Source organism: Entelurus aequoreus, linkage group LG14 (assembly GCF_033978785.1).
Source record: "Entelurus aequoreus isolate RoL-2023_Sb linkage group LG14, RoL_Eaeq_v1.1, whole genome shotgun sequence".
NCBI lineage: Eukaryota > Metazoa > Chordata > Actinopteri > Syngnathiformes > Syngnathidae > Entelurus > Entelurus aequoreus.
Window position 1 is genome coordinate 35,081,355 of NC_084744.1, and position 25,414 is coordinate 35,106,768.

Sequence of the window (25,414 nt, forward strand, 5' to 3'; positions counted from 1 at the left end):
ACTGTGTCGATCAAACGATACTGAAAAACAAGGATTGATACTATTGTCGATCAAACGATACTGAAACACATGGACTGATACTGTGTCGATCAAACGATCCTGAAACACGTGGACTGATACTGTAGCGATCAAACGATACTGAAACACATGGACTGATATTGTGTCGATCAAACGATACTGAAACACATGGACCGATACGTGTCCATCAAACGATATTGAAAGTCAAGGACTGATACTGTATCAATCAAACGATACTGAAACACATGTACTGATACTGTGTCGATCAAACGATACTGAAACACATGGAATGATACGTGTCGATCAAACGATACTGACACACATGGACTGATACGCTGTCGATTAAACGATACTGAAACACATGGACTGATACTGTTGTCGATCAAAGGATACTGAAACACAAGGACTGATACTGTTGTCGACAAAGGATACTGAAACACAAGGACGGATACTGTTGTCGATTAGACGATACTGAAACACAAAGACTGATACTGTGTTGGTCAATCTATACTGATTGATACTGTGTCGATCAAATGATACTGACTGATACTGTGTGGATCCACGGTACAAAAGAAGGAAGTCCAATGAAAGATGTTAAAAAAATAGTTTTATTCAAATCCCATTTGAGTGCAATATAAAGGCATGTGATAAAAAGTCACATGAAAAAAATATATATATAAATATAAATACACTAAAACTGCACTCAGTACTTCAACATTGATTTGAAAATCACTTTTATACAAAACCTTTAATAAGCTAACTTGATGCTAACTTGATGCTAACTGAGACTGATTGTTCTGCACCTTTAAGGAAGTACTACTTCATTATGTCTAGCAAACACACATGGGCAAGACTGTAGACCTGCACAAGACTGGGACACACCTGCACAAGACTGGAATAGACCTGCACAAGACTGGAATAGACCTGCACAGGACTGGAATAGACCTGCACAAGTCTATTTCAGACATGCACAGGACTGGGACAGATCTGCCCAGGACTGGAATAGACCTGCACAAGACTGGAATAAACCTGCACAAGACTGGAATAGACCCGCACAGGACTGGAATAGACCATGTTTGGCAAGCAACACCTCAATGATTCACACGGGATTACTACAACTACAAGAAACTATAATACAGTACTACTACTACTACAACAAACTACGGTAGACTACAACTACAAGAAACTGATACACTACTACAACTACCAAAACATGACAATACACTACAACTACAAAAAACTACAATATACTACAAAAATTACAATATACTACAACCATAATATATTACTACAACTACCAAAAGCTACAATACACTACTACAACTACAAAAACTACAATATACTACAACCACAAAACAATACTACAACTACAAAATATCAAAACTATATAACACAACTACAACTATTACAATTACAAGTGCACTACTAGTACAACTAAAAATACAATACTCTAAGTACCACAACTACAAAAAACTACAAGTAGTACAAATGTAATTCAACTACAAGTACACTACAACAACTAGAAGTACAAGAAACATGTGATGTAGTACTTGCCAACAATAAGTACTACATCACATGCTGTACTGGGAACAAATGAAGTACAAAGTACTTGCTAACAATTAGTCTCTGTTAGAATCAAGCTAGCATAAAAATGTATGAAGTTACACAATGATCAGGGTAATAAGTGCAGTACTACCAACTTACACAATGATCAGGGTAGTAAGTGCAGTACTACCAAGTTACACAATGATCAGGGTAGTAAGTGCAGTACTACCAAGTTACACAATGATCAGGGTAGTAGGTGCAGTACTACCAAGTTACACAATGATCAGGGTAATAAGTGCAGTACTACCAAGTTACACAATGATCAGGGTAGTAGGTGCAGTACTACCAAGTTACACAATGATCAGGGTAGTAAGCGCAGTACTACCAAGTTACACAATGATCAGGGTAGTAAGTGCAGTACTACCAAGTTACACAATGATCAGGGTAGTAAGTGCAGTACCACCAAGTTACACAATGATCAGGGTAGTAAGTGCAGTACTACCAACTTACACAATGATCAGGGTAGTAAGTGCAGTACTACCAAATTACACAATGATCAGGGTAGTAAGTGCAGTACTACCAAGTGACACAATGATCAGGGTAGTAAGTGCAGTACTACCAAGTTACACAATGATCAGGGTAGTAAGTGCAGTACTATCAAGTGACACAATGATCAGGGTAGTAAGTGCAGTACTACCAAGTTACACAATGATCAGGGTAGTAAGTGCAGTACTACCAAGTTACACAATGATCAGGGTAGTAAGTGCAGTACTACCAAGTTACACAATGATCAGGGTAGTAAGTGCAGTACTACCAAGTTACACAATGATCAGGGTAGTAAGTGCAGTACTATCAAGTGACACAATGATCAGGGTAGTAAGTGCAGTACTACCAAGTTACACAATTATCAGGGTAGTAAGTGCAGTACTACCAAGTTACACAATGATCAGGGTAGTAAGTGCAGTACTACCGAGTTATACAATGATCAGGGTAATACGTGTAGTACTACCGAGTTACACAATGATCAGGGTAATAAGTGCAGTACTACCAAGTTACACAATGATCAGGGTAGTAAGTGCAGTACTACCAACTTACACAATGATCAGGGTAGTAAGTGCAGTACTACCAAGTTACACAATGATCAGGGTAGTAAGTGCAGTACTACCAAGTTGCACAATGATCAGGGTAGTAAGTGCAGTACTACCAAGTTACACAATGATCAGGGTAGTAAGTGCAGTAGTACCTCAGTTTACATGTTTTTTGGATAGTGAAGCAGAAAGAGTAGGCTAAGGAGGTTCAAATATTATCCATGCATTTATCCATGAAAATTTTGGAGAAGTTGCTGATGGTGAAGCAACTTTAGAAATCCCCTCTCCAAGATAGATAGTGTGTAATACTACTATTGTAGTTTTATACAATATTGTATGTAAAAGATAGATAGTACTACTAATATTACTATTGTAGTTTTATACAATATTGGATGTAAATTAAATGGACTTTAATTGGTTCCAGTGCTGCTTTGAGATAAGAGTGTTTTGAGTTACAAGCTCCATTGAAGTGATGAGTTGAGGTACTACTGCAGTACTATGTCTCATCAAGTACAATGGGACTCCTTCACAATAAAAGCACTTCCACATGAGGGGAGTATTCAAGTGGCCTGGTTCTGGTTCTGGTTCCCCCGTGTCAGCAGAACTCAAGTCCAACTTCAACAACACCAACTAAACACACTGGATTCTTATTCATCGCAGTTATGGCTGCCCTCACAAGGCCACTTTAAATGATGTGGCAGACCACCTTAAATGATGTGGCATACCACTTTAAATGACGTGGCAGGCCATATTAAATGATGTGGCAGACTACATTAAATGATGTGACGGGCCATATTAAATGTTGTGGCAGACCACATTAATTGAAGCGGAAGACCACTAATTGAAGTGGCAGGCCACCACGTTAAATGAAGTGGCAGACCACATTAAATGTCACTTTAAATGATGTGGCGGGCCACTTTAAAGGAAGTGTCAGGCCACCTCACTAAATGATGTGACAGACCACTTTAAATGAAGTGGCAGGCCTCGTTAAATGATGTGGCAGGCCACCACGTTTAATGGTGTGACAGACCACACTAAATGATGTGACAGACCACCACCTTAAATGATGTGGCAGGCCACTTTAACGGAAGTGTCAGGCCACCACACTAAATGATGTGGCAGACCACACTAAATGATGTGACAGACCACACTAAATGAAGTGGCAGGCCTCATTAAATGATGTGGCAGGCCATATTCATTAAATAATGTGGCAGGACATGTTAAATGATGTGGCACGCCACTTTAAATGAAGTGGCAGGCCAATTTCAATGACATGGAAGACCACATTGAATGATGTGGCAGACCACACTAAATGAAGTGACAGACCACATTAAATGAAGTGGCAGGCCTCATAAAATGATGTGGCAGGCCATCTTCATTAAATAATGTGGCAGGACATGTTAAATGATGTGGCAGGCCACTTTAAATGATGTGGCAGGCCACTTTAAATGACATGGAAGACCACATTGCATGATGTGGCAGACCACATTAAATGATGTGGCAGACCACACTAAATGATGTGACAGACCACATTAAATGAAGTGGCAGGCCTGATTAAATAATGTGGCAGGCCACCACATTAAATGACTTGGCAGACAACACTAAATGATGCGGCAGACCACATTAAATGATGTGACAGACCACACTAAATGACATGGCAGGCCTCATTAAATGATGTGGCAGGCCATTTTCATTAAATAATGTGGCAGGACATGTTAAATGATGTGGCAGGCCACTTTAAATGACGTGGAAGACCACATTGAATGATGTGGCAGACCACATTAAATGATGTGGCAGACCACACTAAATGATGTGACAGACCACATTAAATGAAGTGGCAGGCCTGATTAAATAATGTGGCAGGCCACCACATTAAATGACTTGGCAGACAACACTAAATGATGTGACAGACCACATTAAATGATGTGACAGACCACATTAAATGATGTGGCAGACCACATTCATTAAATGATGTGGCAGGACATGTTAAATGATGTGGCAGGCCACATTAAATTATGTGGCAGGCCACTTTAAATGATGTGGCAGACCACATTACATGAGGTGGCAGGCCATTTTAAATGAGTGGCAGACTTGATGTGACAGACCACATTAAATTAAGTGGCAGGCCTCATTAAATGATGTGGCAGACCACATTCATTAAATTATGTGGCAGGACATATTAAATGATGTGGCAGGCTAACTTAAATAATGTGACGGGCCACGTTAAATGAGGTGGCAGGTCATTTTAAATGAGTTGCAGATCACATTAAATGAGTGGCAGACCACATTAAATGAAGTGGCAGACCACATTAAATGAGGTGGCAGGCCACATTAAATGACGTGGCAGGCCATTTTAAATGAGTGGCAGACCACATTAAATGAAGTGGCAGACCACATTAAATGAGGTGGCAGGCCATTTTAAATGAGTGGCAGACCACATTAAATGATGTGACTGGCCTTGAGTTTGACACGGGTGCTTTAAATGGAGGACTTCCAAGTCCACAGCAGGTCCCGTGCCTGAACAGTTCTTCTCTATTGACCTCAGACCTGCTGTGTGCTGCTCCTTCATTTCCCACCAAGACTGGGAAGGAGTTACTTGTCTTTGTACTTGCTGTGGAACCTCTCCAGAAGAGCTCTCAGGATGTTGCCTGGGATCTGCTGGTGCTTGTCTATCAGACCCTGGACAGACTGTTTCACCTGCACGACAAACACACCTGCAGTAAGTCCCCAGACTTGGACCAGGGATCATTGACCTGGAAAGGTTCTACAGCACCTGACTCAAGTCAACACAAGAACACATGTTCATCAATCTTAGCCGAATAAATGTAGACTTAGGGCTTCAGAACTCAACCCACGTCCGGGCAGGGAAGAACTCCAAAAGGCCCAGAAGAACCCTAGAAAAGGGACCACAGATGTAGGGACGCCCCCGTCCAAGATCGTCCAGATAGTCCCAGGGGATCTTCATCCAGGTAGCCACACAGAGAGGTCCACAGCTGTGCATGGAGGAGCGATCCATCCGGGGGGACAATTCCGGTCAGCTAGCACCTCATCTAGACTGGTACCTTTACAGCTCTCACTGGATCGGTTCGCAGCCGAGTGTGAAGTGACTGGGAAGAAAATCCGGAACCTCCCTGTCCGAGTCCATGGTTCTCGCCCGGAAAAGGGTGGAGTGCCATCTCTGGGTTGCAGACAAGATCCTGACCCAAGTGAAGGAGTACCTCGGCGTCTTGTTCACGAGTGAGGGAAGAAGATCGACAGGTGGATCGGTGCGGGGTCTTCAGTCATGCGGACCCTGTGTCGATCCGTTGTGGTGAAGAAGGAGCTGAGCCGTAAGGCAAAGCTCTCAATTTACCGGTTGATCTACGTTCCCATCCTCACCTATCATGACTTTTGGATTATGACGGAAAGGACGAGATCTACGTTCCCATCCTCACTATGGTCATGATCTTTGGTTCTGACTAATGGACAAGACCCCGGGTACAAGATCTATGTTCCCATCCTCACCTATGGTCATGATCTTTGGTTCTGACTAAAGGACAAAATCACGGGTACAAGATCTATGTTCCCATCCTCACTATGGTCATGATCTTTGGTTCTGACTAACGGATAAGATCACGGGTACAAGATCTATGTTCCCATTCTCACCTATGGTCATGGTCTTTGGTTCTGACTAAAGGACAAGATCACGGGTACAAGATCTATGTTCCCATCCTCACCTATGGTCATGGTCTTTGGTTCTGACTAACGGACAAGATCCCGGGTACAAGATCTATGTCCCCATCCTCACCTATGGTCATGGTCTTTGGTTCTGACTAAAGGACAAGATCACGGGTACAAGATCTATGTTCCCATCCTCACCTATGGTCATGGTCTTTGGTTCTGACTAATGGACAAGATCCCGGGTACAAGATCTATGTTCCCATCCTCACCTATGGTCATGATCTTTGGTTCTGACTAAAGGACAAGATCACGGGTACAAGATCTATGTTCCCATCCTCACCTATGGTCATGATCTTTGGTTCTGACTAAAGGACAAGATCACGGATACAAGATCTATGTTCCCATCCTCACCTATGGTCATGGCCTTTGGGTTATGACCTAAAAGACAAGATCACGGGTACAAGATCTCACCTATGGTCATGGTTTTTGGATTATGATGGAAAGGACAAGATCACGGGTCCAAGCAAATAAATGTTTTCTGTCGGGTGGCGGAGTTCTCCCTTAGAGATAGGGTGAGAAGTTCTGTCATCCAGGAGGAGATCAAAGTCAATCCGCTGCTCCTCCACATGGAGAGGAGCCAGATGAGGGGGTTCAGGCATCTGGTCAGGATTCCACACGGATGCCTCCCTGGGGAGGTGTTTACGGCACATCCGACCGGTTGGAGGCCACGGGAAAGACCCAGGACACATTGGGGGAAGCTGGCCTGGGAACATCTCAGGATCCTTCAGAGTGGCTGGGATTAAGCAAATCTGGGTTTCTCTGCTTCGGCTGCTGCTTTCGTGATCCGACCTCGGATAAGTGGAAGAAGACGGATGGATGAGAGTGTCTAGTCCACGATACGTTATAAAAAGAAAAAAACATTAGGTCCCATGCCTTGTTTCTTGCTATCCTGAGAGCCCCAATGGCTTCTTCTTGGAGCACAGGCTTGGTCTGAGCTGTACAGGTCTTGGCCCTTTCTTTGACAAAGAAAGGTGTATGATGGACGGTGTTGCCGATATGGTGTTCCCTCTAGAAGGTCCTCTTTGTGAACTGAGCCACCATGTTCAGAGACGTGTCAATACGGGTGGTTTGGCTCCTTCTACCTTCTTGGGTTGGACGCAACAGAATGGTCCGCATCACAGGAGCGTGTCATGAGGACGTTCTTCAATCAGGTGAAGATCAGGTCCAACAGGTCTCACCAGGAAACCTTGTGTGGAAGTATGGTCTTTATGATGGCACAGGTTGGTCAGTGTCTAGTCCACGATAAGTTATAAAAAGAAAAAACTATTAGGTCCCATGCCTTGTTTCTTGCTATCCTGAGAGCCCCAATGGCTTCTTCTTGGAGCACAGGCTTGGTCTGAGCTGTACAGGTCTTGGCTCTTTCTTTGACAAAGAAAGGTGTATGGTGGACGGTGTTGCCGATATGATGTTCCCTCTAGAAGGTCCTCTTTGTGAACTGAGCCACCATGTTCAGAGACTTGGTCACGGACGTGTCAATACGGGTGGTTTGGCTCCTTCCACCTTCTTGGGCTGGACGCAACAGAATGGTCCGCATCACAGGAGCGTGTCATGAGGACGTTCTTCAATCAGGTGAAGATCAGGTCTAACAGGTCTCACCAGGAAACCTTGTGTGGAAGTATGGTCTTTAGGATGGCACAGGTTGGTCAGTAAGCACTACTTTTAAAGTTCTAAGACTGCAAGTCCAGGAGACATGACTAGCATCAACTCATCATGATGAGTTTGGACCGTGAAGGATGGTTCGCCTCTGTACCCAACCTAGATCTGCTACACCTACCATTACAACATGTGCTAGAACGGAGCTTACTTTTTCTGCCAGCTCATTTGCAGTTATGTCCGGGTCATACGGGATCGGATCGCCAAGGAATGTCCGGAACTTCACTGGAAATCCACCATAGACGGGAGCGACAGGAAGACGAAACCTCTCGTACAACCAGCGGAAGAATCCTGTCCAAAAAGGTCAAACAGATCATAGAAAACCGAATAAGTATCTTTGGAACACATGTTCTCGTGGTGGTTCAGCTTTGGCAGAAACTGCTGAGCTTGCATGTCCAATAAGAGATGTACAAAGTTGAGGTACAAGGATCTAGTCATCAACACTTACTGAGTGTGCCCAGAGACCTAAAGCCTTCTCGCAGGTTTTGAGTAAACATGGGAATGATGGTCTGGAAGGGAGAAACAAAGAATGAGCCAAAATGCTAAAGTATATCTGGACCTAGGACGGTATACCAGGTCCAGAAAGACATTGATGGGTCGCCTCAGCAGGTTTTATTGATCAAGCGATTTCCAGTCATGGCTTTGCAGGGACTACACCAGGGGGTCCAACTCTCAAGACCTGCAAGAGCCTTCTTTTATGGCCTTTGTCCACGTGGGGAAAGTATTTTATACCCTTTGAACTTTTAAAGAATTTGGGGAAGGTTGGAGAGCTTTCTAAAAATCTATCTTCATCAACTATTGTGACCACGAGGTGTCACAAAAAAACAATAACTACTCCACTTCAACCTAAAGACAGCATAAGTCCATTCCAGACAGTTGATAAGAAAATTCCGGACTATAAGCCGCTGCTATTTTCCTACGCTTTGAACCCTTTGGCTTATAAAACGGTGCGGCTAATTTGTGTTTTGTTATTGTTTGTGCTGTGGTGCCATCTTCTGGACACGTTTGCTCACTGCAGGTGCTGCTGTGCTGCACTGCCTTCTGTTAGACTGAGCCTTCAACCGGAAGTAGAAGTCCTGTTCCGCCTCCTTACCGTCCATAGCGTTTCTACTTGAATGGATGCTTCATTCATCGCTCCAAGCAAGTTTGGTTAAAAGAAAGAAAAATGAGCAAAAAGCCAAAATTCCTGGTAATCAGGGACATTTTTTAACCTGCAAACATTTTCGGCTTGAATGTCCAAGGTGAGTGGACATTGCGGACGGTGGAACAGTTCGAATCAGATGAGAAATGCGGGATATGCAGGACTTTGTATATGTCCCATTCATTTTCAATGGGGAGAAATTCCTGGAATTCCTGGTAAAATTGAAAATTTTGGAAAAAACTTGCCATCAATGCTAGGCCAAGATGAACATTTAGATACTTGAACAGTCGAGTTTGGATGAAAACTGGGAGAAAAGAAGTCAATAGAAAAGTATATTGACCAAATTGTGGAGATATTCCTGGATTTCCTGGTAATCAGGGACATTTTTGCATCCAAGATAAGTGGAGTGTTTGGATGTTGGAACGGTACAAATCAAATGAATAATGTGGGATATGGAAACGTTTGTATATTGGCCAAATTGTGGAGATTTTCCTGGAATACCTGGATTTCCTGGTAATCAGGGAAATATTAGCATCCAGGATAAGTAGGGTGTGTGGATGTTGGAACGGTTGGAATTGGTTGAGAAATGTGGGATATCGAAAGGTTTATATACTTCCCAAATTGTGGAGATATTCCTGGATTTCCTGGTAATCAGGGAAATGTTTTCATCCAGTATAAGTGGAGTGTGTGGATGTTGGAACAGTTCGAATCGGTTGAGAAATGTGGAATATGGAAAGGTTTGTATATTGGTCAAATTGTGGAGATATTCCTGGATTTCCTGGTAATCAGGGAAATGTTTGCATCCAGGATAAGTGGAGTGTGTGAATGTTGGAACGGTTCGAATCGGTTGAGAAATGTGGGATATGGAAAGGTTTGCATATTGGCCAAATTGTGGAGATATTCCTGGATTTCCTGGTAATCAGGGACATTTTTACATCCATGATAAGTGGAGTGTGTGAATGTTGGAACAGTTTGAATCGGTTGAGTAATGTGGGATATGGAAAGGTTTGTAAATTGGCCAAATTGTGGTGATTTTCCTGGAATACCTGAATTTCCTGGTAATCTGGGACACTTTTGCATCCAAGATAAGTGGAGTGTGTGGATGTTGGAACAGTTCGAATCGGTTGAGTAATGTGGGATATGGAAATGTTTGTATATTGGCTAAATTGTGGAGATATTCCTGGATTTCCTGGTAATCAGGGAATGTTTGCATCCAGGATAAGTGGAGTGTGTGGATGTTGGAACGGTACAAATCAGACGAGAAATGTGGGATATGGAAAGGTTTGTATATTGGCCAAATTGTGGAGATTTTCCTGGAATTCCTGGATTTCCTGGTAATCAGGGACATTTTTGCATCCAAGATAAGTGGAGTGTGTGGATGTTGGAATGGTACGAATCGGTTGAGTAATGTGGGATATGGAAAGGTTTGTAAATTGGCCAAATTGTGGATATTTTCCTGGAATACCTGCATTTCCTGCTAATCTGGGACATTTTTGCATTCAGGATAAGTAGGGTGTGTGGATGTTGGAACGGTTGGAATTGGTTGAGAAATATGGGATATGAAAAGGTTTATATACTGCCCAAATTGTGGAGATATTCCTGGATTTCCTGGTAATCAGGGACATTTTTGCATCCAGGATAAGTGGAGTGTGTGGATGTTGGAAGAGTTCGAATCGGTTGAGTAATGTGGGATATGGAAAGGTTTGTATATTGGCCAAATTGTGGTGATATTCCTGGATTTCCTGGTAATCAGGGAATGTTTGCATCCAGGATAAGTGGAGTGTGTGGATGTTGGAACGGTTGGAATTGGTTGAGAAATGTGGGATATGAAAAGGTTTATATACTGCCCAAATTGTTGAGATATTCCTGGATTTCCTGGTAATCAGGGACATTTTTGCATCCAGGATAAGTGGAGTGTGTGGATGTTGGAACGGTTTGAATCGGTTGAGTAATGTGGGATATGTAAAGGTTTGTAAATTGGCCAAATTGTGGAGATATTCCTGGATTTCCTGGTAATCAGGGAATGTTTGCATTCAGGATAAGTGTAGTGTGTGGATGTTGGAACGGTACAAATCAGACGAGAAATGTGGGATATGGAAAGGTTTGTATATTGGCCAAATTGTGGAGATATTCTTGGAATACCTGCATTTCCTGGTAATCAGGGACATTTTTGCATCCAGGATAAGTGGAGTGTGTGGATGTTAGAACGGTTCGAATTGGTTGAGAAATGTGGGATATGGAAAGGTTTGTAAATTGGCCAAATTGTGGAGATTTTCCTGGAATACCTGGATTTCCTGGTAATCAGGGAAATATTAGCATCCAGGATAAGTAGGGTGTGTGGCTGTTGGAACGGTTGGAATTGGTTGAGAAATGTGAAATATGGAAAGGTTTGTATACTGTTCAAATTCTGGAGATATTCCTGGATTTCCTGGTAATCAGGGACATTTTTGCATCCAGGATAAGTGGAGTGTGTGGATGTTGGAACAGTTTGAATTGGTTGAGTAATGTGGGATATGGAAAGGTTTGTATATTGGCCAAATTGTGGAGATATTCCTGGATTTCCTGGTAATCAGGGAATGTTTGCATCCAGGATAAGTGGAGTGTGTGGATGTTGGAACGGTACAAATCAGACGAGAAATGTGGGATATGGAAAGGTTTGTATATTGGCCAAATTGTGGAGATATTCCTGGAATACCTGCATTTCCTGGTAATCAGGGAAATTTTTGCATCCAGGATAAGTGGAGTGTGTGGATGTTGGAACGGTTCGAATCGGTTGAGAAATGTGGGATATGGAAAGGTTTGTATATTGGCCAAATTGTGGAGATTTTCCTGGAATACCTAAATGTCCTGGTAATCAGGGAAATATTAGCATCCAGGATAAGTAGGGTGTGTGGATGTTGGAACGGTTGGAATTGGTGGAGAAATGTGGGATATGAAAAGGTTTATATACTGCCCAAATTGTGGAGATATTCCTGGATTTCCTGGTAATCAGGGACATTTTTGCATCCAGGATAAGTGGAGTGTGTGGATGTTGGAACAGTTCGAATCGGTTGAGTAATGTGGGATATGGAAAGGTTTGTATATTGGCCAAATTGTGGAGATATTCCTGGATTTCCTGGTAATCAGGGAATGTTTGCATCCAGGATAAGTGGAGTGTGTGGATGTTGGAACGGTACAAATCAGACGAGAAATGTGGGATATGGAAAGGTTTGTATATTGGCCAAATTGTGGAGATTTTCCTGGATTTCCTGGTAATCAGGGACATTTTTGCATGCAAGATAAGTGGAGTGTGTGGATGTTGGAATGGTACGAATCGGTTGAGAAATGTGGGATATGGAAAGGTTTGTATATTGCCCAAATTGTGGAGATATACCTGGATTTCCTGGTAATCAGAGAAATGTTTGCATCCAGGATAAGTGGAGTGTGTGGATGTTGGAACGGTTGGAATCGGTTGAGTAATGTGGGATATGGAAAGGTTTGTATATTGGCCAAATTGTGGAGCTATTCCTGGAATACGTGGATCTCCTGGTAATGTGGTATATTTGTAAAGGTGAAAGTTAGATGGGTGCTGTAACAAAAAGGTGACTCACCACCTGGGAGTCGATGGCCACCTGGGCAAAGCCCCTGCGTTTGCCCCAGAGAAGAGGGTAAGTCTCGTCACTGAACAGAGCCTCCCTCACACCTCCTGGTGAGATGCCCAGCAGGTGGCCATTCCTCAGGGCCTGCACGCACTCCTCCTGGGGGCCGTGCATCACACTGAACACCTCCAGCAGCAGCTTGAAACCTGCACCAGACACACCTTCTGGAACCTTCCATGTCAACATTCTTTCAGCACATTTTACTGAACATTTTCAAACTACATTTTAAAACTGAATTTGTGTTAAAAAAAAGCAGAATTTTAGAAGTGTGAAGTTCTCCACCAGGAGTGATGTTTCCCTCACCTCGCTGTCCACCCACCTGGTATTTTGAAGAGGAAGTGGTCGGCCACAGAGTGACAGGTGCGTCCTTTCTGGATGATGACATTGGCCAGGAAGTAGTAGTAGTCTATGGGGATGGCTCCATGGTAGTACACGATCAGTGCCGCTCCTTGGGCCGGGATCTTCTCCATGCCGTGGATCTCATAGCCTGTGGGAGTACAGTCTCTGGATGGTTATAGCCTGTGGGAGCACAGTCTCTCTCTGGATGGTTACGGTGCCAAGGAGAAGCCAGAGCTGGAAGACCCTCTTCCTCTACCGTGCCATATCGCTCCATGTCCGTCCCACAGCGTGGCCAGAGTCTTCCGAGCTCCGTCCCACAGGTTGTTGCAGTAGGCCTCCCGCAGCTGGTTCTTCCTCTGTTGCAACACGGCACACATCACTTTACAGCAACTAAAAATCACTTTACAGCAACTAACAATCACTTTACAGCAACTAGCAATCACTTTACAGCAACCAACAATCACTTTACAGCAACTAACAATCACTTTACAGCAACCAACAATCACTTTACAGCAACCAACAATCACTTTACAGCAACTAACAATCACTTTACAGCAACTAACAATCACTTTACAGCAACTAACAATCACTTTACAGAAACTAACAATCACTTTACAGCAACTAACAATCACTTTACAGAAACTAACAATCACTTTACAGAAACTAACAATCACTTTACAGCAACTAACAATCACTTTACAGCAACTAACAATCACTGTACAGCAACTAACAATCACTTTACAGCAACAAACAATCACATTACAGCAACTAACAATCACTTTACAGCAACTTACAATCACTTTACAGCAACAAACAATCACTTTACAGCAACTAACAATCACTTTACAGCAACTTACAATCACTTTACAGCAACACACAATCACTTTACAGCAACTAACAATCACTTTACAGCAACTAGCAATCACTTTACAGCAACAAACAACACTTTACAGCAACTAGCAATCACTTTACAGCAACTAACAATCACTTTACAGCAACTAGCAATCACTTCACAGCAACAAACAATCACTTTACAGCAACTAACAATCACTTTACAGCAACAAACAATCACATTACAGCAACTAACAATCACTTTACAGCAACTTACAATCACTTTACAGCAACAAACAATCACTTTACAGCAACTAACAATCACTTTACAGCAACTAACAATCACTTTACAGCAACTTACAATCACTTTACAGCAACACACAATCACTTTACAGCAACTAACAATCACTTTACAGCAACTAGCAATCACTTTACAGCAACAAACAACACTTTACAGCAACTAGCAATCACTTTACAGCAACTAACAATCACTTTACAGCAACTAGCAATCACTTTACAGCAACAAACAATCACTTTACAGCAACTAACAATCACTTTACAGCAACAAACAATCACTTTACAGCAACAATCACTTTACAGCAACAAACAATCACTTTACAGCAACTAACAATCACTTTACAGCAACAAACAATCACTTTACAGGAACTAGCAATCACTTTACAGCAACTAGCAATCACTTTACAGCAACTAGCAATCACTTTACAGCAACTAACAATCACTTTACAGCAACAAACAATCACTTTACAGCAACTAACAATCACTTTACAGCAACTAGCAATCACTTTACAGCAACAAACAATCACTTTACAGCGACTAACAATCACTTTACAGCGACTAACAATCACTTTACAGCAACAATCACTTTACAGCAACAAACAATCACTTTACAGCAACTAACAATCACTTTACAGCAACAAACAATCACTTTACAGCAACGAACAATCACTTTACAGCAACGAACAATCACTTTACAGCAACTAACAATCACTTTACAGCAACTTACAATCACTTTATAGCAACTAACAATCACTTTACAGCAACAGACAATCACTTTATAGCAACTGACAATCACTTTACAGCAACTTACAATGACTTTACAGCAACTAACAATCACTTTACAGCAACTAACAATCACTTTACAGCAACTTACAATTACTTTACAGCAACTTGCAATCACTTTACAGCAACTAGCAATCACTTTACAGCAACTAGCAATCACTTTACAGCAACTAGCAATCACTTTACAGCAACTAGCAATCACTTTACAGCAACTTAAAATCACTTTACAGCAACTAACAATCACTTTACAGCAACTTACAATCACTTTACAGCAACTAACAATCACTTTACAGCAACTAACAATCACTTTACAGCAACTAACAATCACTTTACAGCAACAATCACTTTACAGCAACAAACAATCACTTTACAGCAACTAACAATCACTTTACAGCAACAAACAATCACTTTACAGCAACTAACAATCACTTTACAGCAACTAACAATCACTTTACAGCAACTAACAATCACTTTAAACTAACAATCACTTTACAGCAACTAACAATCACTTTACAGCAACTAACAATCACTTTACAGCAACTAACAACCACTTTACAGCAACTAGCAATCACTTTACAGCAACAAACATTCACTTTACAGCAACTAACAATCACTTTACAGCGACTAACAATCACTTTACAGCAACAATCACTTTACAGCAACAAACAATCACTTTACAGCAACTAACAATCACTTTACAGCAACAAACAATCACTTTACAGCAACGAACAATCACTTTACAGCAACTAACAATCACTTTACAGCAACTTACAATCACTTTATAGCAACTAACAATCACTTTACAGCAACAGACAATCACTTTATAGCAACTGACAATCACTTTACAGCAACTTACAATGACTTTACAGCAACTAACAATCACTTTACAGCAACTAACAATCACTTTACAGCAACTTACAATTACTTTACAGCAACTTGCAATCACTTTACAGCAACTAGCAATCACTTTACAGCAACTAGCAATCACTTTACAGCAACTAGCAATCACTTTACAGCAACTAGCAATCACTTTACAGCAACTTAAAATCACTTTACAGCAACTAACAATCACTTTACAGCAACTTACAATCACTTTACAGCAACTAACAATCACTTTACAGCAACTAAAAATCACTTTACAGCAACTAACAATCACTTTACAGCAACTAACAATCACTTTACAGCAACTAACAATCACTTTACAGCAACAAACAATCACTTTACAGCAACTAGCTTTCACTTTACAGCAACAAACAATCACTTTACAGCAACTAACAATCACTTTACAGCAACTAACAATCACTTTACAGCAACTAACAATCACTTTACAGCAACTAACAATCACTTTACAGCAACAAACAATCACTTTACAGCAACTAACAATCACTTTACAGCAACTAACAATCACTTTACAGCAACTTACAGTCACTTTACAGCAACTAGCAATCACTTTACAGCAACTAGCAATCACTTTACAGCAACTAGCAATCACTTTACAGCAACGAACAATCACTTTACAGCAACTTACAATCACTTTACAGCAACTGACAATCACTTTACAGCAACTGACAATCACTTTACAGCAACTGACAATCACTTTACAGCAACTTACAATCACTTTACAGCAACTAACAATCACTTTACAGCAACTTACAATCACTTTACAGCAACTTGCAATCACTTTACAGCAACTAGCAATCACTTTACAGCAACTTACAATCACTTTACAGCAACTAGCAATCACTTTACAGCAACTAGCAATCACTTTACAGCAACTAGCAATCACTTTACAGCAACTAACAATCACTTTACAGCAACTAACAATCACTTTACAGCAACTAGCAATCACTTTACAGCAAATAACAATCACTTTACAGCAACTAACAATCACTTTACAGCAGGGGTGGGCAATTAATTTTCACCGGGGGCCGCATAAGCAACCCGAGCACTGCTGGAGGGCCACACGACAATATTTCAATTAAATTTTGCTCAATATTATTTTTGATATACTGTAAGATAAATAATAATGATGATAATAATAATAATAATGTAATTTAACCTAACTTTATACAAAAGCAGATTGCTTTTTAAGGTCACTTTATCCTGCATTATCCAACATTTTTCCCCATCAGATTTGGACAACCATCTGTTGTTAAAAATAGTTTTTAATCATATTTATTTTATATTGTTTTTTATATTTATTTTATATGTAATTGTTTTTTCTTTTTATTCAGTCATTGGTGGAGCTAAGGATAATATTTGAATACTGTTTTTAATATTGTTGTGCAGCACTTTGGAAACATTTTGTTGTTTAAATGTGCTATATAAATAAAGTGGATTGGATTGTCACACCTGCCAGCGTGTCCCAACACGCATTTACCTCTGTGAACAAGTCATTACCTGTGGTTGTCTCTTCAATTGACTGCATCAGAGCTCTCATCCAAAGTTAGCGAAAAACAGTCCATGTCTCCGGGCATTATCAGCGCAACAAAGTCCAATAAGCACTCCTTAATAAACTCTCCGTCAGAAAACGCCTTACTTTTTCTGGCGCTTTTGTGAGAAATGACGAAACTTGTCCTGACGACTGCATCTCTGGGGGTGTGAAATATGGCACAAAGTCCTTATTGGGTTTGCAGTTTTACCATCAACGCATCAGCCTCCCTTGCGCGCGCTTCATCAGACACATTCCGGTATTTTCCCTCGTGTTTCTTCGTGTAGTGGCGATTAAAATGATATTTAAACACAGCAACCTGTGTACCACACATTAAGCACACGGCTTTACCATTAATTTATGTAAAGAAATACTTGGCAGTCCATCTCTTGTTGGAAACACGCCATTCCTCATCAACTTTTCTTTTTTTAGCGTCTCATCACTTGTCTCTATGCACCTTCACTCACAGGTTCCCCCCGGACATACGGCATAAATAACACATCTCAAAATAAAAGCAGCACAGTTGTATTGCGGGCACGACATAGATGTTTTTTAAAGTTTATTTTGTAATTTGTAATTGCGCCGTTCAATTCACTCACAATCGCACACGCGCATACGTCCACACGGAAGTTATACAAATAACGCGTTTCAAAACAAAAGCAGCACCGTTGTATTGCACACTCGACATAGATACTTTTTGAAATTTATTTTGTAATTTATGATTGGCCTCACGCGGGCCGGACAGGGATGCGCAAAGGGCCGGATGCGGCCCGCGGGCCGTACAATGCCCAGGTCTGCTTTACAGCAACTTACAATCACTTTACAGCAACTAACAATCACTTTACAGCAACTTACAATCACTTTACAGCAACTAACAATCACTTTACAGCAACTAACAATCACTTTACAGCAACAAACAGCAACTAACAATCACTTTACAGCAACTAACAATCACGTTACAGCAACAAACAATCACTTTACAGCAACTAACAATCACTTTACAGCAACAAACAATCACTTTACAGCAACTAACAATCACTTTACAGCAACTAACAATCACTTTACAGCAACTAACAATCACTTTACAGCAACTAACAATCACTTTAAACTAACAATCACTTTACAGCAACTAACAATCACTTTACAGCAACTAACAATCACTTTACAGCAACTAACAACCACTTTACAGCAACTAACAATCACTTTACAGCAACTAACAATCACTTTACAGCAACAAACAATCACTTTACAGCAACAATCACTTTACAGCAACAAACAATCACTTTACAGCAACTAACAATCACTTTACAAAAACAAACAATCACTTTACAGCAACTAACAATCACTTTACAGCAACAAACAATCACTTTACAGCAACTAACAATCACTTTACAGCAACTAACAATCACTTTAAACTAACAATCACTTTACAGCAACAAACAATCACTTTACAGCAACTAACAATCACTTTACAGCAACTAACAATCACTTTACAGCAACTAACAATCACTTTACAGCAACAAACAATCACTTTACAGCAACTAACAATCACTTTACAGCACCAAACAATCACTTTACAGCAACTAACAATCACTTTACAGCAACTAACAATCACTTTACAGCAACTAACAATCACTTTACAGCAACTAACAATCACTTTAAACTAACAATCACTTTACAGCAACTAACAATCACTTTACAGCAACTAACAATCACTTTACAGCAACTGACAATCACTTTACAGCAACTTACAATGACTTTACAGCAACTAACAATCACTTTACAGCAACTAACAATCACTTTACAGCAACTTACAATCACTTTACAGCAACTTGCGATCACTTTACAGCAACTAGCAATCACTTTACAGCAACTAGCAATCACTTTACAGCAACTAGCAATCACTTTACAGCAAATAGCAATCACTTTACAGCAAATAGCAATCACTTTACAGCAACTAGCAATCACTTTACAGCAACTAGCAATCACTTTACAGCAACTAGCAATCACTTTACAGCAACTAACAATCACTTTACAGCAACTTACAATCACTTTACAGCAACTTACAATCACTTTACAGCAACTGACAATCACTTTACAGCAACTGACAATCACTCTACAGCAACTGACAATCACTTTACAGCAACTGACAATCACTTTACAGCAACTAGCAATCACTTTACAGCAACTAACAATCACTTTACAGCAACTAACAATCACTTTACAGCAACTTACAATCACTTTACAGCAACTAACAATCACTTTACAGCAAATAGCAATCACTTTACAGCAACTTGCAATCACTTTACAGAAACTAGCAATCACTTTACAGCAACTAGCAATCACTTTACAGCAACTAACAATCACTTTACAGCAACTAACAATCACTTCACAGCAACTAACAATCACTTTACAGCAACTTACAATCACTTTACAGCAACTAACAATCACGTTACAGCAACTTACAATCACTTTACAGCAACTAACAATCACTTTACAGCGACTAACAATCACTTTACAGCGACTAGCAATCACTTTACAGCGACTTGCAATCACTTTACAGCAACTTGCAATCACTTTACAGCAACTAGCAATCACTTTACAGCAACTAACAATCACTTTACAGCAACTTACAATCACTTTACAGCAACTAACAATCACTTTACAGCAAATAGCAATCACTTTACAGCAACTTGCAATCACTTTACAGAAACTTGCAATCACTTTACAGCAACTAACAATCACTTTACAGCAACTAGCAATCACTTTACAGCAACTAACAATCACTTTACAGCAACTAACAATCACTTCACAGCAACTAACAATCACTTCACAGCAACTAACAATCACTTTACAGCAACTTACAATCACTTTACAGCAACTAACAATCACTTTACAGCAACTTACAATCACTTTACAGCAACTAACAATCACTTCACAGCAACTAACAATCACTTTACAGCAACTTACAATCACTTTACAGCAACTAACAATCACTTTACAGCAACTAACAATCACTTTACAGCAACTAACAATCACTTTACAGCAACTAACAATCACTTTACAGCAACTTACAATCACTTTACAGCAACTAACAATCACTTTACAGCAACTTACAATCACTTTACAGCAACTAACAATCACTTTACAGCAACTTACAATCACTTTACAGTAACTTACAATCACTTTACAGTAACTAACAATCACTTTACAGCAACTAACAATCACTTTACACAAATGACATGATGTATATGACTATGTACATGATGATGTATATGACGATATACGTGATGATATACGATGATATGATGTATATGATGATGTACGGGATGATATACATAATGTATATGACGATGTATGTGATGATGTATATGACAATGTACGTGATGATATACATGATGTATATGACGATGTATGTGATGATATACATGATGTATATGAGGATGTACATGATGATATACATGATGATGTACGTGATGATATACATGATGTATATGACGATGTACGTGATGATATACATGAAGTATATGACAATGTACGTGATGATGTACATGATGATGTATATGACAATGTATGTGATGATATACATTATGTATATGACGATGTACGTGATGATGTACATGATGATGTATGTGATTATATACATGATGTATATGACGATGTATGTGATGATATACATGATGTATATGACGATGTAAGTGATGATGTACATAATGATGTATATGACGATATACGTGATGATATACATGATGTATATGACGATGTACGGGATGATATACATAATGTATATGACGATGTATGTGATGATGTACATAATGATGTATATGACGATGTATGTGATGATGTACATGATGTATATGACGATGTACGTGATGATATACATGATGTATATGACGATGTACGTAATGATATACATAATGTATATGACGATGTACGTGATGATGTACATGATGTATATGACGACGTATGTGATGATATACATAATGTATATGACGATGTACGTGATGATGTACATGATGTATATGACGATGTATGTGATGATGTACATGATGATGTATGTGATGATATACATGATGTATATGACGATGTACGTGGTGATATACATGATGTATATGACGATGTACGTGATGATATACATGATGTATATGACGATGTACGTGGTGATATACATGATGTATATGACGATGCACGTGATGATATACATGATGTATATGACGATGTACGTGGTGATATACATGATGTATATGACGATGTACGTGATGATATACATGATGTATATGACGATGTACGTGATTATGTACATGATGATGTATATGACGATGATGTACATGATGATGTACATGACGATGTACGTGATGATATACATGATGTATATGACGATGTACGTGATGATATACATGATGATGTATATGACGATGTACGTGATGATATACATGATGTATATGACGATGTACGGGATGATATACATAATGATGTATATGACTATGTACGTGATGATGTACATAATGATGTATGTGACGATGTACATGATGATGTACATGATGTATATGACGATGTACGTGATGATATACATGATGATGTATATGACGATGTACGTGATGATATACATAATGTATATGACGATGTACGTGATGATGTACATGATGTATATGACGATGTATGTGATGATATACATAATGTATATGACGATGTATGTGATGATGTACATGATGTATATGACGATGTACGTGATGATGTACATGATGATGTATGTGATGATATACATGATGTATATGACGATGTACATGGTGATATACATGATGTATATGACGATGTACGTGATGATATACATGATGTATATGACGATGTACGTGGTGATATACATGATGTATATGACGATGTAAATGATGATATACATGATGTATATGACGATGTACGTGATGATGTGCATGATGTATATGACGATGTAAATGATGATATACATGATGTATATGACGATGTACGTGGTGATATACATGATGTATATGACGATGTATGTGATGATATACATGATGTATATGACGATGTACGTGATGATATACATGATGTATATGACGATGTACGTGGTGATATACATGATGTATATGACGATGCACGTGATGATATACATGACGTATATGACGATGTATGTGATGATGTACATGATGATGTATATGACGATGTACGTGATGATATACATGATGTATATGATGATGTACGTGATGATATACATGATGTATATGACGATGTAAGGGGATTATATACATAATGATGTATATGACTATGTACGTGATGATGTACATAATGATGTATGTGACGATGTACGTGATGATGTACATGATGTATATGACGATGTACGTGATGATATACATGATGATGTATATGACGATGTACGTGATGATATACATAATGTATATGACGATGTACGTTATGATGTACATGATGTATATGACGATGTATGTGATGATATACATAATGTATATGACGATGTATGTGATGATGTACATGATGTATATGACGATGTACGTGATGATGTACATGATGATGTATGTGATGATATACATGATGTATATGACGATGCTACGTGGTGATATACATGATGTATATGACGATGTACGTGATGATATACATGATGTATATGACTATGTACGTGGTGATATACATGATGTATATGACGATGTACGTGGTGATATACATGATGTATATGACGATGTACGTGATGATATACATGATGTATATGACGATGTACGTGATTATGTACATGATGATGTATATGACGATGATGTACATGATGATGTACATGACGATGTACGTGATGATATACATGATGTATATGACGATGTACGTGATGATATACATGATGATGTATATGACGATGTACGTGATGATATACATGATGTATATGACGATGTACGGGATGATATACATAATGATGTATATGACTATGTACGTGATGATGTACATAATGATGTATGTGACGATGTATGTGATGATGTACATGATGTATATGACGATGTACGTGATGATATACATGATGATGTATATGACGATGTACGTGATGATATACATAATGTATATGACTATGTACGTTATGATGTACATGATGTATATGACGATGTATGTGATGATATACATAATGTATATGACGATGTATGTGATGATGTACATGATGTATATGACGATGTACGTGATGATGTACATGATGATGTATGTGATGATATACATGATGTATATGACGATGCTACGTGGTGATATACATGATGTATATGACGATGTACGTGATGATATACATGATGTATATGACTATGTACGTGGTGATATACATGATGTATATGACGATGTAAATGAGGATATACATGATGTATATGACGATGTATGTGATGATGTGCATGATGTATATGACGATGTAAATGATGATATACATGATGTATATGACGATGTACGTGGTGATATACATGATGTATATGACTATGTACGTGATGATATACATGATGTATATGACGATGTACATGATGATATACATGATGTATATGACGATGTACGTGATGATATACATGATGTATATGACGATGTACGTGGTGATATATGTGATGTATACGAGGATGTATGTGTACAAATGCAAGTGTATGCAAGTGAGGTTCTACTCCAGTAAATATAATGAAGTCTTACCTTGTAGACATGAAGGAAGAGTATGGAGAGGTAGAGGAGGATGACGATGAGGAAGGGCAGGATGAAGACCACTGCCAGAGGGGTGAAGACCCACAACAAATACTCCAACACACTCAGGTAGTCCTCTACCTGGCCTAGACCCGCCCACTCTTCACACGCATGAAGGACACACACCTGGGAGGACCACACACACACACACACACACACACACACACACACACACACAGCATGTTGTCATCTACAAATACTAGTCTTACTTACCCTAAATACACTTCACTAGGTTTAGACGGTTTAAATATATTTAAATATGAATAAATATACATACATATATACATACATATATGTATACATATACACATATATATGTGTATATGTATCCATACATACTGTATATACATACACGTATATGTACATATATACTTTTGGACACGCCTGCATCCCAGGTAAACAAGGAAGTGAGCCGTGGGGACACATCTTATTGGTTGGCCAGGTGACACATGCAAATGAGGAGCCATGTTGTAGAAAAGATGTCTCACCAGGAAGGAGATGGTGTCTTCTGCTCCCGCCAGACAGGACTGGTTCACAACTTCTGACATCCTTCCTGCTGCAGTGCTGCCAGGATCAGTGGAGGAGAAGAAGGAGAAGAAGAAGAAGGAGAAGAAGAAGAAAAAGAAGAAGAAGAAGAAGTCTCTTCAGGATCACACCAAACAAACTACATCAATGGATGACGTCATCACGGAGCGACACACTGACGTTTCACAACAATTGCCGTGAATCACAACATATTAAAATATCATTGAAATATCATTGAAGGTGCGAGCTCGTCATAATCTTATGAGAAATGACATACTAACGATAATATTAACAATAATTACAATAAAAACACAAAACGGTGAGGCAGTCAAATTATAGTAAAACAAGCACGAGTTGTCAACGTAAACAAGACTACTGATATAAAAAAAGACAAGTAATTACCTTAAATGTGGACTTTGCTTGTAGATACATGAATCTAAATCTAGGGTTTGTTTTCTTGCTTCGAACTTTCAGCTCACAGACACTCCATTGAAGAGTCCGCCGGGGCGCTTTCAGTGTGACACACTAGCACTTCCGGCCTACGTTGTCACCAGCAAAGCCACTTCCACTTAATAAAACGTAAATATCATTCTTGATTCGGTTGACCCGCGTTATATTATTTTATATTTCGTATAACCAAATATTTAAATCCTTAGTAAACAGAAACGAACAAAACAGCCCAAAAACGGAT

The 25,414-nt window shown here is 39.5% G+C and overlaps 1 protein-coding gene across 4 annotated transcripts; it reads right to left on the minus strand.

The window, feature by feature from the left end:
* Positions 1-2,419: 2,419 nt before the first annotated feature.
* Positions 2,420-25,255, minus strand: LOC133665353 (monoacylglycerol/Diacylglycerol O-acyltransferase-like). Of its 4 annotated transcripts, XR_009828734.1 has the most exons (10): positions 25,126-25,255; positions 24,687-24,762; positions 24,151-24,324; positions 13,399-13,498; positions 13,123-13,290; positions 12,756-12,967; positions 8,473-8,533; positions 8,176-8,315; positions 5,022-5,348; positions 2,420-4,778 (listed from the first exon to the last, which is right to left on the minus strand). XR_009828734.1 is itself a non-coding variant. In XM_062070631.1 (9 exons), the coding sequence occupies exons 2-9, from the start codon at positions 24,744-24,746 to the stop codon at positions 5,244-5,246; spliced, it is 1,002 nt and encodes a 333-aa protein (XP_061926615.1). In that variant the 5' UTR covers positions 24,747-24,762; positions 25,126-25,255; the 3' UTR covers positions 2,420-5,243. The 4 variants fall into 4 exon arrangements, 3 of the variants coding, with proteins under 3 accessions (XP_061926615.1, XP_061926618.1, XP_061926616.1); XM_062070631.1 differs by having other exon boundaries at positions 2,420-5,348; positions 12,756-12,949; XM_062070634.1 differs by having other exon boundaries at positions 2,420-5,348; positions 12,756-12,964.
* Between the last annotated feature and the right edge of the window lie 159 nt (positions 25,256-25,414).

Coding starts and splice junctions, on each gene's coding strand:
- LOC133665353 (XM_062070632.1), bottom strand. CDS start 24,746: ATGTCAGAAGTTGTGAACCAGTCCTGTCTGGCGGGAGCAGAAGACACC. Junction 24,325..24,686: donor AAGACACCATCTCCTTCCTG/GTGAGACATCTT, acceptor TGGTCCTCCCAG/GTGTGTGTCCTTCATGCGTG. Junction 5,349..8,175: donor CAAATGAGCTGGCAGAAAAA/GTAAGCTCCGTT, acceptor TTTGTCGTGCAG/GTGAAACAGTCTGTCCAGGG.